Source organism: Leptonychotes weddellii, chromosome 13, assembly GCF_054177405.1.
Source record: "Leptonychotes weddellii isolate Sample4059 chromosome 13, ASM5417740v2, whole genome shotgun sequence".
Taxonomy (NCBI): Eukaryota; Metazoa; Chordata; class Mammalia; order Carnivora; family Phocidae; genus Leptonychotes; species Leptonychotes weddellii.
The window spans coordinates 24772161-24791552 of record NC_138381.1 but is presented as its reverse complement, the minus strand read 5'-3'; the positions used below and the strand labels follow the sequence as shown (position 1 = coordinate 24791552).

At 50.6% G+C, this 19392-nt stretch overlaps 1 protein-coding gene across 1 annotated transcript in view; it reads right to left on the bottom strand.

Moving 5' to 3' along the window:
- LOXHD1 (lipoxygenase homology PLAT domains 1) overlaps window positions 1–19112 on the bottom strand; it is a 135735-nt gene extending 116623 nt beyond the window's left edge. The window contains exons 1-4 of the mRNA XM_081802530.1: window positions 18878–19112; window positions 12884–12998; window positions 6297–6377; window positions 4293–4477 (exon numbers count right to left, since the gene is read on the bottom strand). Of these exons, the coding sequence (XP_081658656.1) occupies window positions 4293–4477; window positions 6297–6377; window positions 12884–12998; window positions 18878–19007 (511 nt within the window). The 5' untranslated portion in view covers window positions 19008–19112. The remainder of the gene's footprint in view (window positions 1–4292; window positions 4478–6296; window positions 6378–12883; window positions 12999–18877) is intronic.
- Between the last annotated feature and the right edge of the window lie 280 nt (window positions 19113–19392).

Sequence of the window (19392 nt, the reverse complement as noted above, 5' to 3'; positions counted from 1 at the left end):
CCCCCATCTGGAACCCAGGGTTCTTGCCTAGGAGGTACATTCTTGGGGAGCCCTGGCAAACCAGAGCTGCTCAGCGAGGCAGGCTGGACATGTGCCCCGAGAGGAGAAGCCAAGAGCAGCCTGTCTTCACGCGGCTGAGGGGCAGACAGGAAAACGTACAGGGTGTTTGTCAGCAGAGGACTGCAACAGACAAGCAGAGGAAGTCCCAGGGAGACCGTCTGGGGTTTAATTTCTGGCAGATCTTTCTGACAACCAGTGCCACTTAGCACTGGAATGGCTGAGCTGGGTGACTGGGAGCTGTCCACCGCTCAAGAAAGGCTAGATTCAAACCAAGGCTGAAAAAAGCAACCGGTGGGGATGCACGCTGTGAAAGGGATTCTTGTGACTGTAGGAGACTGGTCCTTCTGCCCTCGATGAGCCCTAGCTGTGACCCCTCAGGCCCTGATCTCTTAGGGGCCAGGCTGGTTGCCCTGCCCAGGGACAGGCAGGAAGCCTCTTCCAAGAATTAGGAGCCCTGCATTCTAGTGTCAGCTCCATCTGTGGTCGGCTGTTTGATATTAGATGAATCACCCCCTCTCTGAGCATCAGTTAACTCATCTGTGTAACTAACACCTGCCCGCCCTCCTTCACCTCGCCTCCCCCAGAGGTGTGGTAGGGATGGAGTGAAGCCAGGACTCCTGAAGAGGAGAGCCCAGATATCTTACCAGCCCTCCTCCGCTCCTCCGTATTTCTACTTTCCCTTCCTCACGGATCAGGGCTGGTACTGTTTCCCGGCATGCAGTTTGCACACCACTGACGGCGTGGGATGCTGATGGTGATACAGGAGGGTTACCTACCCTTGTGCATTTGTTTTAATATGTGCTGATGTATGCCTGATATTTATAGCAAATGATAACAGGGGTTTTTTTTGTGATAATAATATCCACCTTCTTCTTAAACTTACTTACAAGACAATAGACAAGTTGCCAAAAGTGAGCTTAAGAAGAAGAGTAAGTAAATAATAAAGGAAGTTGTTGTACCTTGAATAAAGCAAAAATCTTGAAGATGGAATGTGAGTGGCTGGGGTTTGGAAACCTCCAGTGGTTGAGGGGACACAATAACCTGTCTCCCTCACCCCAGTGACAGATCCCCAAGACCTGGCAATCAGACACAGAGGAAACCAAAAGGTGAAATGTTTGGGTTGGCCCTGATACCCGGTTTCCTTAAGGTGTCAGATGCAGAGATTTTTACCAACCAACTGAGAACCACTGAGAAACTGAACTTGTCTCTAGGATCTTCCATCCACACAACTGTGAGTTGGCCGTCATCCACCCCCTTCTTTTGCAACCTCCTGTCCCTTTTTTTTCTCATGCCTACCTTTGCCAGAGTGGGATCCATGAAGGAAGAGGGTGGCCCTGACCAGGCATTCACCCCAATGGCTTAGGAAGATATTAGGCACTTTCCCACATTTAAAGAGAACCCTAGAGAGGTAAAAGTAATCTCCATGGCAAAAGTCAGGCACTGTGCCATGCAGGGAGGGTGACATTCTTGTCCAGGGCAGAAGTCCTAAAGCTCCGCAGCTCACTGGCACCCACAGGTAGGGCAAACTCCCGTCATGCCTGTGTCTTTAAGCATGATATACGAGATCCTTTATAGAGGAACCATCTAGAAACCTGATCAAGATCCAGCCCCTCCACCCCTGCCACTACCTTTTGATCACCTCGGTCAAAGTGTCAGTCGGTCAGCCTAGAACACCTACCCTCCCTGAAGAGCAGGAATGAAAGAAGGTTCCAGCTAATTATCAGCCAGAACTTCAGGAGATGGTCCTGGGGGTGGGGAGAGGGGAGCAAGGCTATCCAACTAATGATCCACCATGTCTTGGAGGGTCGTGAAGGGGTGAAATATACACTTAAAATGTCCCCTTCTATTATTGCCCACATCCCATGTCTTAAAGTATTCTCATCTATCAAATTGCATGGATGAAGAAATAATTATCTTCCCCATTTTGATCATCAGAGACCTTCTGCAGCAACCAAACATCAAGTTGGTATAATTCCAGGTGAAAAGCAAAGAGAGTTAAACTTTTGTTTACCAATGCAGTTCTTTGAATATTTGAAGATCTCCTTTTTCATTCCTTCTTCCAGAATCCAGCCTGGAAATACTAAAAATCCAGTGCCCTCTAGCTCATAAAAGGGCGGGGGGCCCAGGCGGCCTGATTCAGGGATGGCACCAGCGGATGTCTTTGTCTTTCCCGCAAGGCAAGAACACCACCCAGGATGATTCTTGTGGGAAGTTGGAGAACCACGGAGTGACTCTAATTCATTCTTAATGGTGACTTTTCAGAAGCTCTTCTAACAGAGGAACCCTGGATTTTCATGCGACCAAAGCAAAAGGTGGGATGAGGAACTAAATGGTGGGAAAGGGCAAGAAAAGGGAGCCTAAGAGAGCAGAGAGGAAGATGGCCAGCTTGACAACTTGCTAGGGATTGATCCTAGCAAAGACACTGGATCAAGAATTAAAGAGACTTAAAGTCTTTGGGAAAATCTATGACATTCACCCCAAGTGAAAAGACATGCTTGGGGCTTGGGTAGACAATTCTCTCTCTCTCTCTCTCTTTCTCTTCTCTCTCTCTCTCTCACACACACAATACAAATGGCCAATAAACGTATGAAAGATATCCAACGTCACCAATAACCAAAGAGATCACAAAGCCCCTTTTCCTATCCTGTTAAACAGTACTAAGTATTGAGGGCGAGGGAAGTGGGTGCCCTTGCACAGCTGGTGGGATTGTGCACTGATGCACCCTTTCTAGGGCAGTTCGAAAATGCCCATTAAAAGTCTTAACCATGTGCATTCTATTTGACCTATAAACTCTATTTATGAATGTATCCTGAGGGAAGAATCGTTTGTCTGTGCAAAGATTTAGGTGTATTGTTTATAGTAACAATAAAATTGCAGAGGGGGACACAATGTAAACAATAAGGGGATCAGTGAATCCAAGATGGTACCTCCCTACACCAGAACACTCCCTAGAGCCATGGCAAGCAGGGGTGTCGAGCAGTATTTAATGGCATAGAAACAAACATGCTCTAAAACAGGATGTTGTACCAGCCCATTCTTTCAACCTATACATGCATGGAGAAGACTAGAAATGAGTGCACAAAAATGTCACCAGTGATGTTTATCCAGGTGATAGAATTACAGGCATTCTGTTTTTATGTTTGCATGTGTCTCTGTTTTCTAAATTCTCTACAATGATCAAATTTGGCTTTTGTTAAGAAGAGAAAGATCAATAACATATCTTTTTAAGAAAAGAAACAGTGACGTTGCAAGTTATGATGATGGGGGCCACAGAGGAATGAGGCAAGTTCAAGGTCAGCTGGAAGGTAGAAAATCAGAAGTAGACAGAGAAAGGAGAGCTGAAGCCCAGTGGGACATGGGGTATGTTTCCTTCTGCCCAGCTAGGTTGCAAGAGAGGATGGGATTTGGAGACCACAGGGCACGTGTTGGAAAGCAGAGTCTAAGGAGTGCTCCTCCCTTCTGTTGCTTTGTTGAGTGACCCTGGCAAAGTCACTTTCCCTGGCTACCAAATGCCTTTCACCCCGATGGCCTATGACTCCCTCAAGCAAGGTGTTATGATGGTGGCATCCACATGTGATGCCTCCTCTTTTGGAAAGGCAAATATGTCCAATAATGAGGTAGGGTGAGGTCAGCACTTTAGGGGACAAAAGTGTGATAAAATAGGTCATGGGATATGGTGTGTGTTCTTCCATGATTTGTCCCCCTGCCTCCCGTGGAGCTAAAATGACTGAATTTAAGGCCTCTGATGCACTTGAAATTAGTTGTTTTCCTCCTCATAAAATCAGGAAGAGATGGGGATGGCTTGATGGCGCCCTGGAAGGTGTGAGTTCTGATTCTCATCTGCCATGCCCTGGCCGTAGCTCCCCTTCCTCTGGGCATCAGAAGAATGGCAAAGAAATTGGAGGACAGGGAAAGCTCCTTTGACCTCAGAGAGGACTCTCGGCGGATACCTATCAGCAAGAGCTGTTGAAAACACAGAAGATGCTCAGAACTGCACCCACCCCTCAGTCGTGCCTCCGGGTCCTCTCGTTTTCCCCTTCCCCTGAGCCCCCAGAGCACATAAGCTGGCTCTTGGGAAAGCCACGTGGAGAGATGGGGCTTCAGCCAGGCCCTAGCCAACAGGAGGACCCTGGAGGAGTGGCAAGGGGACAGGGGACTGGCCAGAGCAAGAAAGAGGCACGGGCCAGCCTGGGGCAGGGAGGGATGGCGGGCAGGCCGGCCTCAGCACTGACCTCGGGGCGCGTCCATGGGGTCGAAGCTGGCTAGCAGGTCACGGCCCCGCTGGCGGTCACCTTCCACGGTGCTCAGCCAGCTCTTGCAGTTGAAGTAGTAACGGAGGTGAGGCCGCTTCATGTCGGTGACGATCACACGATCCAGGTACCAGCTGGCGTTCAGGCCCGTGTCGTCATGCTCGATCCTGGGGCGGAAGCAGACACCCACATGTCATTGGCAGAACGGAGACAACACCCCTTCCACACTGGAATACCCAAAGGTTCACTCCAAAGAGGGGTCCCATCATTTTGTTCTAGTGGTTGCTTTACCCCTCGAACCTCAACTTCCTCATCTGTAAAATGGGAATACCCTGCAAGGTAGAGGTGCTTATTAATGAGTGTTACATGGTTACATCACCGTCAAGGTAATAACGCCTTCCACAGAAAATCCGGGATTGCCCAGGCTTGCAGCAGGGCCATCTTGAGCTTCCCTTCCCTCTCTGACCCCCAGACCCCCAGACCCCCCCCAGATACCCACCTTAGTCCCACCACCCAGATGATCCCCCCTGGCCATCTAGACTGATGTGGCCCCGTGGAAGTATCACATGAGCCGCATGTGTGAGCCATGTACGTAAGCTTAGATTTTCTAGTAGCCACATTAAAAAAGAAGCAAAAGGACAGGGGAAGTTCATCTTAATAATGTCTTCTATTTTATCCATTTATCATTTCAATACCTAACCATGTGAAAATTTACTGAGATATTTGACGTTCTTTTCTTTTACTAAATTTTCAAAAAGCTAGTGTGTTTATATATGCATACGGTGCATCTCAATTTGGACTAGCCACATTTCAAGTGCTCGGTAGCCACACATGGCCAGGGGCCATTGTCTCCGGCAGCACAGATCCTCATTCTTCAAAATCGGGCCTCCCAAATTTCCCCCACTTCCTACAGTCCCCCTCATGCTTTGGCAGGCCCAGTTTTTCCTCTGAGGTCAGTGTCTCCTCCAGACCTTGACCTCTGGATGGCCTCACTTTGCGCCAAGCGTCTCCTCCCTGCTCATTGCAGCGAGGCCCTATCTTTGCTGTTTGTGGGACAAACACAAACTCAAGACAGCACAGTCTGGACGGACCGATGGTGTACACGAGGATGCATGTCTCTGCCTGGCAGAGAGCCCAGCTCAGTAGGACTTCAGAGTAATGGTTGCCTTTCCCCACACCAACACCCTCTCCCCAACCCTCCCCTTCCCTGTTTGTCACACCCGTTCCTCACACAGCGAGTGCCAGGGCCTTCCTGTGTCCCTTACTTCCCCAGGAAAGTTCATGGTCTTATACTTCCTAGTGGGAGGAAGACAAATCAGGACTGAACTGAGGAAGCATTTGACCCCCATCCAGGCCCTAGCCTGGGCGCAGTCAGACCACAGATGACCTTGACATCCTGACAAATGGGCGTGAACTTGAATGGGCATGGGTAGTAGGGAGGGAGGGGGGGACAGGGAGGGCAACTGAAAGCTCTTCCTTGGCAACCAGGCAGATAGAGTTCTCCTTCCCCACATGCTCACACCAACGCCCCCAGAGGGCATCAAGAGGCATCCTGCAACGTGACCTGGCATCTCTAACCCTTGCTACCATCTAAGCACTAACTCACTGAGTCCTCACTACCTCGTTACTACAAGTGAGGGAAGTGGGGCTTGGAGGGGAATTGTCTGAAGCCCCACAGCTAGCAAATGGCGGGGCAGACGTTTGCACCCCAGTGATCCGGACTCAGGACTCGCTCCTGAGCACTGTGCTAGGGCCTCTCAGAGCCGATTTCCCACGTTTGTGAGACAGCATCTCAAACTGTCTTAACCCAAAGAAGTGAATCTCTAATGGGCTAGTATAGGGTGGGAGGGAAAGATTTGGGCCTTCGATCACCCCTCAAATGACACCAGGGAAAAATCAACACCCAGAAAGTGTCAGTAGTGACATCAGGCCCTAATCTACTGGCCTTCATCTCACTCCCTCCCTGGTCAGGGGCCAGATTCCTACCTGATTTTGTAGATGAGGCCCACATTGTTGGTTCTCACCCGGAACACGTCGACGTTGGCTTTCTCAAAGGCAGATTCACTCCTACAATGAACATGTGCACAGTTAGCACAGATCTGCACTTGGCTCACAAGCCCGGGAGGAGAGCCAAGGGCTGGCATCCCCCTTCTTCCTCCACCGTCCCAGTCCCGGGAGGTGCTACGAGTCACTGCTCCCATTCTAAGATTCCTTTCCAACAGAGGGCGAGGTCGGTCAGTATTCACGCCTTGCTTTCACAGTCAAGTTGTCCTGTGATGCTTGCCGTGTGTCACTAAGTCAAGTATGGTGCAGTATCAGCCCCATTTTACAAACAGGGACTCTGCTTGCTGGTAGCAGAGCTGGGACCAGGACCTGGATCTCCAAAGTCATGACCCAATGGGCTCTGGTTGCTCTGAGTTGGGACAGTGGAGGAGGAAGGCAGGCACAGTGAATGCCATGGTGCTCTTGGGTCTGCAGGCCCCCAGGCCTCTCCTCACTTGCCTTGCTCTTGCTGGGGGGAGTTGCAATGGCAGCCCCAAGCGGATGCAGACCTTGGGTGGTGGTCCACGGTCCTGCCATTCCAACAAGGAAGGAAACACTCAACCCAAACCAGCAACCAGGGGAGTGGGGCGGTGAGGGAATACATATCTGGCATTACACAGACAGTGTGAACAGAAGCAAGTACACTTGAGATGTTCCTCAACGAGCTGCCCAGGTGAGTCCAAACTCCGGAGCATCCTAGGTTCCATCAGCTTAGACACAGGAGGGCTGGAGCAGCCTCACCACGGAGTCCTCCGGGAGCCGAAGCCGGAATCTCCTGCAGACATCGGCTGCGTCCTCTGTGTGGGCTGGGACCCTGCCAGTGGGGCCTGCTCATGGCTCTTCCTGCCCCCACAGTGAAGTCCTCACAGGCCGGAGAGCTGCGGACATGCCCCTGGGCCCCAGCCGGGGCTCCCAGCACCAGCACACAGCCCCCGGGGAAAAGAAAAGCGTGGAACACACATGCCTATTTATTGGCCATTACTGTGTTTCCAAATAAAGAGGGAAGTGAAGAACGTTCTCTCTAAGGCAACAAGGCTCCCGCTCTCTCAGGCACAGAAGGCTTGTAAGGTTCTACGGACTCGGAAGCTGTGGTCCTGCAAACAGGCCCACTTTAGCAAACAGTCTGTCCTGAGAAGTCTCCTGAAGGTGGGCACATCGTGAGGCATGAGGCCTCGGGCCTTCCTAAAGCAGGCAGAGCTCATGAAGTCAGGTGATAAGCAGACACGGAGGCAGCCTTGTCAGGGGACAAGTTGAGGTCGGGGCACAGAGGGTGAGGAGGAGAAAGTGCTAGAAATTTCTGGATTTTTGCTCGAGTGAAAGGGCCCATTTGCAGGCTTGCTGCACATACCTGTCAGAACCTCACTTCCAACAGTGAATACTGACACAGCCCATGTTTTGTTACATGGTGTGCCATGGTGTGGAAAACACATGAACATCGATTCTGTGCCTCGGGATTGTGTGAATGGGAAAGAAGCGAATAGGAGGTATTTTCTATTTCAACATGAGATAAGGAAACACATTTTTAGAAGAAACAAGAGTCTCTATATCTCTACATCGACCTAGGAAAGAGTGGCCCTGGGAAGCTATGTGGAAGAATATCATGCAGCCATCAAAGACTCCTGTTATAAAAGAAGAGTTAATAGAACAGACACAGGCTTACGATATAGGCTTAAAAGAAAAAGCAGATTAAAAATAGAATGTGTGAACAGAACGACCAACACAACAGGATGCCAACTGCATTTAAAAACAATGGAGTGGAAGGATTTATCCAAAAACATTGTGTCTAGAGGGGGGTAAGACTATTATGAAATGTTGGTTATTTATTCTTGTCTGTATACATTTCTTTTAAGTTTTCCGAAGGGAGCGCGTCTTGATTTGCAATCACGAACACAGCGCAGTCCTGTTTCCGCAGCCTCCGCTCCCCATGGCCTGCAGCTGCCTGGCGTGAATCCTCGGGGACAACTTTGAGGATGGTCAGGCTTCATCTGCTGCGGGGCCTGGAGTTTGGGAAGCAGCCAGTGCTGATGAGCAGGGGAAAAGGGGCCGATTTGGAGGGAAAGCAGCTGGTGTCCGGGGGAGCCTCTGACCACAGCCCCTTCTGGAGAAGCTCCGACAGCTGCCTTTGACCTTCAGAAAAGCCCTGTGCGGGCGCCTGGGTGGCTCAGTTGGTTAAGCGACTGCCTTTGGCTCAGGTCATGATCCCAGGGTCCTGGGATCGAGTCCCACATCGGGCTCCCGGCTCAGCGGGGAGCCTGCTTCTCCCTCTGACCCTCTCCTCTCTCATGCTGTTTCCCTCTCGCTCGCTCTCTAATAAATAAATAAATAAAATCTTAAAAAAAAAGAAAAGCCCTGTGCCCTTGACCAGGTGGCACGTGCATTCGGACGTCCCAGTGTGTTTGTTAATAGTTGACCATGGTGCTTTACAGTCCCTCGGACAACAAATGTTAGAAAGCGAGGTGGAAGGAGGGAGACCAAGAGAGAGAGGTCTACCACGATGGGCAGAGGGTCTCCGGACCCCAGCGGAGTGCTCCAGGGTATCACAGGATGTGGAGAGATTGTCTGCAGAGCTCACACGATGGGGCCCAACATCTCCCTGGTAGGGCCTCTCTCCAGAGGAAGGAAGGGAGGGACTGCAGAGACAGACCTACCCGGACTCTCTTCTTGCACAGAGGGGCCAGGATAATCCCAAAGAAGCCCCAACTGCCACCCAACAGGTCAGATTCCGAAATACCCACTTCTGGGAAGTCAGAAGGCAATACCAGTTGGTTTCAGAGAACTGACTGGAGGCAAGAGAGAAGTACCAAAGGACAGAGGGTCCCCTGGCAAAGGAAACATGAGAAACGCAGACTTCTTCACGTTTCCTTTTGGGGGGATGTGGCTGCCCCGTGGCTCCTGGCCGCTCAGCAAATGAAGGCTAATGCAGTACGCAGCCCCCTCCCTGCCCAGGCCTGCCCATTCAGCAGGGACCCCTACCCAGGAGAGCCTGTGAAGGCCGCACAGGGCATTTTAGCTGCCAGCCCGGCAGAGCTAGCAGGCTAAAATGCCAGGCATTTTCTGACACTCGGTGAATTCTCAACAGGAGAACCGTGTTCCAGAAGATGCATGAGATCCCATCCTTTTGCCATATTCTGAACATGTGACCCAGTGCTGGGGGTGGTCCTGGGTAACGGGGAAGGGCACCCAGAGCATGGGGCCTTCCTCTGGGAGCCATGGCTGTTGACACTCAAATGGTGTGGGGTTGGGGTGGAGGTCAGCTGAGAGGGGATCCAGGTGAACGTGCCACTCTCTTTGCTGCCTAACAGAGGACCCCATGTGTACGGACGAGTCAGACACCGGACCACGAGGGTCAGAACAATCAACATGTTAACATCAGGCACCAGACAACTGCAGCAGAATTATTTTGTATTGGGAAATAAACATTCTGATAGGCCAGGTGGGAGGCAAGTGAAGTCCAGGGGCACAGGAGAAAAGGCAGAAGACAGAGCAGGAACAGAGAGGGGAGAGAGAAAAGAGAGGGCATGGGAGATGCAGGAGAGGAAGGTGGAGTCAGGGGGCGCGGCCACACGCCGTGGAGAAAGCAGCCGGGGAGAAATTCCAGGGTAGGCAGTGGCTTAATCTTCAGACGTCAGAATCTGTCTAAGATTCCATTTCAAGTCGTTTGCCTTGCTGTGCTGGGAGCTCACTCTGGTGCCCTGAGTATCAGGGAAGTCTATACACTCAAAACACCCTGTAGCCTCTGTATGTGTGCACGTGTTTGTGTAAAGCAAGGAAAAGGAGCTGGGTGCCAGTTGACACATGAGTTGGCTTTGGGGTGAGGCAGGGCCTCGAGGAGGGAACAGCAGCCCACAGCGAGATGAGAAATTGGGAGCCAGACCCCAGGGCAGGGGTGGGGGCGAAGGGTGGGCTGGAATGCCTGCCTCTAAACATCACAGAGCAAGGGACCTCTGCGGCCCTGGGCATCTGGGTTCCTCGAGCAGCCTGGAATTCCTTGGAAAGCGGTGCTCCCCTCCCAGGCCCAAGGTCTCCACCTTGCAACTGAAAGCATCTTGGGTGGCGAGGATTGTGTCTTTGCAATTCTCTCTGCAGACACTTTCCCAGGTCTCACAGCAGCCAAATTAATCTTTCTTGGCCACGTTGTAAGTCGGGCCTCCGCTGATCAGCTTGTAAGCAAGGCCTTCTAAAGCCCGGTCCTCCTCTCCTGGCTCCTTGCTGCCTCCGTGCGTCTGCAAGCTGCTCCCTGGGGTCTAAAGTACCCTCCTCCTACCCTTCTCTCATCTGAGTCTCTTTCACTACCCAAGGCCCAGATCACCTGCCCTTCCCTGTAAAGTCCCGTTCTGGCCTCCCTGACAGTGCACTTACGGGGCTCTGACTGTTTGCAAGCAACTGGGAGAGGGGCCGAAGGGACGAAGCCGACCTCCCCTCATGGTCCGCTCCACCTGGCATCCCTCTGCACATCACGTCTCCAGTCTCCCAGGATGGACAGCGGGGGCTACAAAATGAGCCCCACCTCTGAACCCACCTGCTCGCCCTGGGCTCCTGCAGAGCCCTCCAGGCCAGGCCGACCGGGGTCCGGGCCAGACCCCTGCCCTTGCTGCCCAACCCGGAGCACGACACAGGTATGGAGAGACCTGCCGAGTCACAGGGAGGCGTTGCTGATTTCTGTCCATGGGGCTGGCGTTGAGATGTTGGCCGACGTGTGACACCTGGAGACCTCCCGACCCTGTCCCTCTCTCTGCCGTGATGCAGTCTTCCCTTCTGTCCCTGGAATTCATGCTCCTGGGAAGGGGGACTCAGTGACAAACCTGCCTACTGGCTTATGAAGGATGACTCTGGGGCCTTGCCAAAAGGCTGTTTCAACAAATGAAAACGGTGAGGGGGGGGAAGAGCAAGGGTACTAGGTGTAAGAAAGTAGGAAAAACAGCGAGCAACCACCTTGAAAGGAGAAAATGGTTCTTTTTGTTTAAGAGAGGCAGGCTGGGGACACCCGGGCCGATTTCCCAGAGCCTAGTGGCTTCTCCCTAGAGTAGTGCGCTCGGGGGAGGTCACATGGCAAAGAGGATGGACATTTCATGTCTTCTCTTTACCGTGCCCACATCACTGGAGAGAAAGACTTCCGCAAGCCAGTCACTCTGCAGGGTAAGCAGTACAAGAAGGCGGGTACCCTGTTCTGCGGAAATGGACAAAATTGGACGTTACACCAGCCTCAACGGGGCCACATTTAGGCCACAGCCCACGCTCAGGGCAAACCTGGGAGGCAGGGCTGGGTAAGTCTGCGAAGCACAGAGTTTGTGGATGTCCTGGCCTGGGGGCCCCACCGCTCTACAGCCTCCCCTACCGCGCCTCCCCCTCCCCCCATAGGAGGTCACAACCTGGAGGCTCAGGAGGCCTGGAGGGGAAGCTCCCACACACCCTCAGGGACACAGGGCCCGTGCTCAAGGAAAATGTCCACATCACCTGGGGTTTGAGGACCAGCTTTACCATCTAGAAGCTCCATGACTTAGAGCTCATCTCCCCTCCTCTCTAGACCTCAGTTTCCCCATGAATGAGTTGAAATAAATTTAGTGGATTTTCACATTTTTCTTGGCTATAGGACTCTTGGTGCAAATAAAATCTGACTCAGAAAGTCGGTGGGCAAGACAACCATAAATCGAGCTACTGTGGAGGAAGGAAGGATGGGGGCACAGTGGGCTCAGAATCGGCTGACCGATCCCCAGTTCCGTTCATCACAGATTGCAAACCAGCTGCCTACGACACGGCCGTAGCCCCAGACAGCTCTGGAATTGTAGGACTCTGCTAACGCGTCCCCATGTTTTGCTCTGGGTGTATCTGTGTGTGCTCGTGTGTGGTCAGGGGAGAGGATCAAAATGAAGAGGCAGCAGCCCCTGCTGTTAATGGATTACAAATGACATGGAGGACACAAGGCGTACACACAAACACACAGAGCACATCTACACAAACACACATGCACAAGTACACACACAAGGGGTCCATGTGCCTGACTCGAGTATGCGTTAGCTGGCGAGCAGGTGCCATGTGATGGTGAGCCCTAGGAGAGACACAGGCGCGGAGCATTTTAAACTCCTGGCTCCTCTGAATGCATGATTTTGTTTCCTCCTCTCTACTGCCCTGTGGTTTTTGTAAAGGGGGGATGATCGCTCCCAGATGCTCGATGAGGAAGCCAAGGCCTTGGATGCGAAGAGATTTGGCCAAAGTGACATGGCAACTATGTGGTAAAGCTGGACCCAGACCCAGGGTTCCTGGTCCTGAGTGTCTTCTCCCACAGCAAGGGACAGCTGTTATGATTCTTGGGAATTCTGAGATCCAAAGTAGGCATTACTTCACACGAACACCAACAGGAAGGTTGATGGGAGATCACTGGGAAGGACCCGGTTGACATGTGGTCTGTCTTTAGCAGAGGCCCCGTGCCACTTAATATGCCTGTGGACACACGGGTCTTCTCCCTGGGTTCCAGAACGGCATCAATCCCAACTAGCAGCCCACGATTCCACCAAGGCCAAGTTGGTACTCACTTGCTGGTCAGATGGAGCTTGGGAGAGAGCCCGTTCTCTCCAAAAAGGGTGATGAAGACATTGGCATCTGTCCCTGCACCACGAACATCCCCTGTGGCTGTGACCACCTCATACACTGGAGGAGAAAAGAAGACAGATCACAGGCTTATCGGAAAACCCAGGATCCTACATGGGCTTGGAGAAGCCAGAGCTCCTGTCAGCTCCGCAGGGGACACCCAGCCAAAAGGTCTCTATAAACCCCTGCTATAGCCCACAAGCCTCTGAGCCAGGGTCAGACGCATACCAAGTTCTGCTGTAAGACTAAACCTTCTATTTAATGGTGCATGCTCATTTTACAGGTGAGGCACCTGTAGGACCGGGGTGGGGGTGGGAAGCCCAGGTCACACACCACCCAGTGTCATCACTGGAGCCCAGCCTAGGGCCTCTGGACACCTAGTCTGTGATCTTTGCAGCAGAGCACCCAGATGCCTCCTAGACATGGCCTTCAGAGCCTGCCCCTGCTCTCACCCTCCTCTCTATGAATGCAGTTGCATTGCCAGCCCTCACCTCCCCTGACCTTTTGAGCACTATCATTGCAGGCCCAGGATGAGCTGTCCCAGAGCTGAGTGATGCAGAGCTTCGTCAGGGCTCCTTTCTTGACAGGGGTACTGATTTCCCCTCTTTGGTTCCTAGAAGCTTCTACTGTTTGCTATTAATGCCTTTTCTTTGGAAGTCCCTGGTTCTGACGAAGATCCCAATCAAGGCACTGTGAGACAAGAGAGGAAGCAGTACATTTGCACAACTCCTTGTCTCTTGTGATAAGCAAATCCTTAATTCTTCATAGTCTACACTACAGAGGTGACTGATCTGTAGACAAGCCCTGGATTCCTCCCTGGGACAACTCCAGACCTAAAGTGTTGCCCACATGGCTTTGCACGTACACAGGGGCATTTCCAAACTGTCCACAGAAGAATGAGAAGCATGGTGGAAATTCTAGGACCACATCACATGAGAAAGGACACAGAGGTCTGGAGATGTGTGGTTTGGAGAAAAGGAGAGTCTGGGGTGTGAGAGGGATGAGGAAGCTGCCTCAAAGTGCTCACAGCTCCTTCTTAAAAGCACACCGGCCATAAAAAAAATTGATAAATTGGACTTATTGAAATGAAGCCCGTTATTTGAATGAAAAGGCAAGTCACAAACTAGAAGATATTTGGAATGCATATATCTAACAAAGGACTCATGCTCAGAAGATGTAAAGAATTCACACAAATCAATAAGGAAAACAGATACCACACAATTTTTTTTTAATGGACAGCAAATTGTTTAAAGATAAACACACACTTACCATAAGATCCAGACATTCCATTTTCAGGTATTTACCCAAGGGGAATAAAAACATGTCTATACAAAGACCTACATACAAATGTTCATAGCAACTTTATTCACAATAACTCTAAACTGGAAACAACCTAAAAATCCAAGCACAGATGAATGGATAAAGAAGTTGTGGTATATCCATACAATGGAATACTACTCAGCAACAAAAAGGAATGAACTACCCTCATATGTGATGTAGATGAATCTCAAGCAGGTTATGCTGAGCGAAAGAAGTCAGACACAAACTCTATGCACTGTAATGTTATTTACATGAACCTTTAGAAAAGACTAATCTATTTTAACAGAAAGCAGAACATGGTTGCCCTGGAGTTGGAAGCAGAGGGAACTGACTAAGGAGGGGCACAGGGAACTTTGGGGGATAATTTAAATGCTTTATATATAGATTGTGCTAATGGTTATACAGATGTACACATATTCCAATGCCTGTCAAACTGCGCATTTAAAATAGGTGCATTTTATTATGAGGTAATTATATTTCAATAAAACTATTTCAATAAAATTGGAAAATGGGCAAAAGACTTAAACAGGCATGTCCTAGGAGAAGATATCCAAGTGGCCAATAAGCATATGGAAGAGTGCTCAGCATCATTATTCATCAGGGAAATGCAAATTGAAATTACAATGAGATACTACCATATACCCACCAGGATGACTAAAATTAAAAAGACCGATAATGCTAAGTGTTGACAAAAATGTGGAGCCACTGGCACTCTCACACATTGCTGGTGGGAGTGTAAATTGGTTCAAGCACCAGTAGCTAAACATATGCCCACTCTATGACTCAGCAATTCTACTTCTAATTATAAATCCAAAAGAAATGAGAGCACGTGTCCATCAAAAGATGTGTACAAGATTCGTAGCAGCTTTATGCATAATAGCTAAAAACCAGAAATAACCCAAATGCCCACCAGCAATAGAATGGTTAAATAAATGATGTATTTATAAAATACAATAGTACACAAAAAAGAACAAACTATATAGCAAGTCACAACATGGGTAAATCCCTCAGAATGTTGAGTGAAAGAGGAGCTAGACACAAATATGTGTCTACTGTATGGTTTTGTTTATCTGAAGTTCAAGAATGGAAAAATCTAATCTATACTGATAGAACTGCGAGAGCTGTTACCTTTGGGAAGGAGAGTGAAGGAACTTTCTGAAGGTTGGAAAAGTTCCGTGTCCTGATCTGAATGGTAATTCCACAAGCATGCACATACATGAAAAGTCATCACGTGGTACCTTTATGAAAGTTTTGTACTGTATATATATTACTCCTTAATTTAAAATTTTTAATTAAAAACTCAGTTCAGATAGCTGAAGAACTATCTTGTAGAGGACAAATATCCTGTGGAAAACATAAGATTCTGTTTGGCTCCAGAGGGGAGGACCCCAAAGTGTACTGATCAGCACAAAGAATTATTGATGGCACCATAGTGTTGCTCCTAGCACAGAACCTGGCAAGCAGGAAGGGCACAATAAATAATTACCTGGGGGAATGAACGAGAAAATGAATGAATGAATCGATCAATGAAATGAATGTAGATTACGGAGCTAAATTGACCAATATTTGAATCCCAATTCTATCATTACTGCTTTTGTGATTTCAACCAAATTTCCTACAGAGCCTCAATTTCCTCATCTCTGAAGCAGGAATAATTTCTTCCTTGAAGGATTATAAGAAGGATTAAATCAGATAAAACAAAATTTTCAGTGCTCATTCTCACTGACTCAAGCATTTCTACTTCTGGGAACTTATCTTACAGATACTCTTCCACAGTCAGATGAAAGATATATATTCCTTAAGTGGTAGACTGCCAGCATCATCACCATCTCATCATCACCTTCATGGTCATCATCATCATCATCATCATCATCATCATCATCACCTTCATGGTCATTGTCAACATCATCACCATCATCCCTATCAACGTCATCATCCTCTCCATCGCCAACATCAACAGCATCATCATCATGCCTGCCATTATCCCCATTAACAATATTCTCAGGGAGGCTTCCTTGGGATACTGTACCCCTACAGATGCTAGGCAACCCCTGTCTGGGATGCACAAGAGGAGAGTGTCCCAGGGCTGGAAGCTTGTGCAGGATGGCCTCTGAGGTCCCTTGTATCTCATGTTCTGATAGAGTCACTCTCTTCCCCTAAGGGCCCCGTCTTAGCCAGGAAAGAGACCAATGCACTGGGCTCAGCCTTCCCTCAGGGCACCGAGGGAGCCACTCTGCTCCCTCTGGCTGTTGGTGAACTCCAGTGTAGCCTGGAGGTGGCCTGAAGAACAGAGAGGGAAACTTAAGCTTTCTCCTTTTCCTCCTTCTTCTTTCCCATCATACTCACCCCGGTAATGCAAGAACCCAGAGCTCAAGGGGAGCAGGAAACATGTTGTTCTAGAGAGTAGTAGTGACACCGCGGGGTTGGTGTGTGACTACTGCATCATCCACATTTACTGCCAGTGTCCTGCCCTGTCTGGAGAGCCTGTGGGCCCACATCTCTGAGAAATGTCAGCGTGGCACCCACCTCGATTTGCTCTTCTCCAAGTGTTTTCACCACAGTCAAGAGCAAGCACCAACCAGACCAGCTAGATTCAAATTCTGAGTCTGCTACTTACTAGTTTTGTGATCTTGGGCAAGTTACTTAGCTTCACCATGCCTCAGTTTCCTCATCTGAGAAAGAAGACAAGAATGTGACCTACACCTTGGGTGGTTGTGAAGGTTACATTGGTTAAGACAAGTGGAGAGCTTCTCCATGTACCTAGCACTCCAAGGGTCATTCTATGTGGCAGCACTGAGAGGTGAAGTGGGGACTTGCCTTGGGAGAGGTATTTGAAATTCTTGTTCTCTCTCCCACTTGTGACTTTGCTCAAGTCACTTAAGTTCCAGGGCCTCATTCCTTAACCTGTGAAATGGGACTAATCACACCTGCCTTGACTGTTCTCAGAAATCTTCAAGATCAAATGTGAGCATGGAAGTAGAAAGGCTTGACAAAGGGTAAAAAGGAGAGCAAACATGTGAGGGACGAGATAGTCACACTGGGGCACGCAGAGCCCCTGAACAGAAGTGGACAGAGTAGTGGCTACCAGGAGGTTGACAATGCACTCCCCGGCAACCATGTGTGCCAGGGAGACCACCCCGGAAGCTGAGAGTACTCGTCGAGGGTGCTGCACGCACATTCAGCCACAGACCTCTCCCCACTAACTGGTCTGAGTTTGGGGTGCCTGCACTGGGGGAAGGCAGCAATGCCTCACTTGTCCCAGGCCTGCCTTGTGCCAGCCCCCGCCTCCACTCCAAGAGGCACCCAGGACACTGCCAGGAAAGGGACCCCCGCTGAACCACTGCCTCCGTGTGCTGACCACCGTCTCTGAGCCTGGGTCTGTGCTGGGAGCTGGGTGAGGACAGAGGACAAATAAAGCAGGGCTCCACCTTCATGGGGGGCAGGGTGGCTGAGAAGCTACAAGCCCAACAAACCAGGCTTGTGTGAAGCAATGGAACAATGAAGAAGTGGATATAGGCAAGGAACTCATGTTGAACTGGAATTAAGGAAGGCTCCGTGGAAGAGGGGGCCCTGAGCCGGGCTTTCAAAGTTAAGATAAGAAGAGGGAGAACAAGCTCATGGGCAGACACAGGGCAGGCTTTCAATAGATACCCGGTGACTGAATGAATGGATGAATGAATGTGTGAATGAGTGAATGGATGAATGGGTGAATGGATGGATGGATGGATGGATGGACAGACAAATGAATGAGTGAATGGATGAATGGGTGAATGAATGAATGAGTGAAGGAATGGATGGGTGGATGAATGAATGAGTGAATGAATGAATGAATCTGGAGCTTCCAGGGACTAGCGAGCCATGTCAGAGTAAGCCCTGAGAATGTAATGCCTTCAGGGACCAGGCAGGCAGCACCAGTGAGATCTCATCTGACTGATAGGGAGCGGTGGAGACTGTGACAAACTGGCCATCCACAGCCTACAGGCACTCACAGTCAAAATCTTTCAAAACATTGTAAAGGCAAAAAAAACAAAACACAACCAAACCAAACCAACAAAAACCCTCTGCTGGCCAAAACGAACTCTTGGATCCCCAGCCCAGCCCTCTCTGGTTACCTGCTAAGAAGGGGGAGCCCTTTGAAGCATCCCCCGTACACCCCAGGGGAGGATGAGCCTAGGACAAGCCCTGGGGTGCAGAACAGTGAGTGCCCTCCCCACATGGGCCCCAGACCCCTTCTCCATCGCCAGGGTGGCAGCAGACCCCACTCCTGCTGGGCAGGTGGTGAGGGGCCAGGCCTCCTCCCCACACCCCTCCCCACGCCCCACACCCCTCCACAGCCCGAGCAGAGCAGGGAGCTCGGGGCCATCAGGCTGGAACTTGGCTCTTGGGATGTATAGGACTGGAGAGAGTGGGCACTGCCGTTCTAGTCTATTCTGTGCCACTAAGGTCTGCGTCTAAGGGCAGCTGTAATTGACTGTACAGCAGGGACCCCAGGGGAACACCTGCCCTTTACTCCCAGGTGATGGAGGACAGTCCCCGGGCACCAGGCTGCATCGGAACCTGCCATCCCTCCTCCACGCACGGGGAAGGGCCGTGTGCCCCGCCCAGCCCACCGCCCGCACCTCTGGCCTTGTAGTACTCATGCTGCCGCTCGTCCTCGTCATCCTCTGAGGCGTAGTTCAGCAGCTCCTCCTCGTACATGGCGAGAAAGTCGATGTCTTTCTTTCTCCTCTTTTTCTTCTGGGGCATCATTTTGCCGGCTGCCCCTTCCTGGCACTTGCAGGCTCACGGCGCCCACCTCCTCGCACTTTCTTGGCCCCGAGGCCCTTTCTCCCTGAGATAGTGCCCACCTCTGGATGGCCCAGAGCCTACACTTGGGTTCCCTGTGTCCACACCTGTCCTCTCCGGCCACAGAGCAGAGCCTCGGTGCCCTATCTCTGCCCTTCCTGTCCCTGGCCCCTCTCTCTGCCCCCCCCCACCCCCGCAGTCGTCAGCCACCTCCTCTTGCACCTGCCCTGGGGCTTCTCCTTGGGCCTCATCTCTTATTCATGGGGACTGAGGGCAGGCTGTCCTCCTTACCCCGCCCCCCCCTCCCTTCATGGAGAATCAGGTGACATGGAGCCCTTGGCATCTTTTT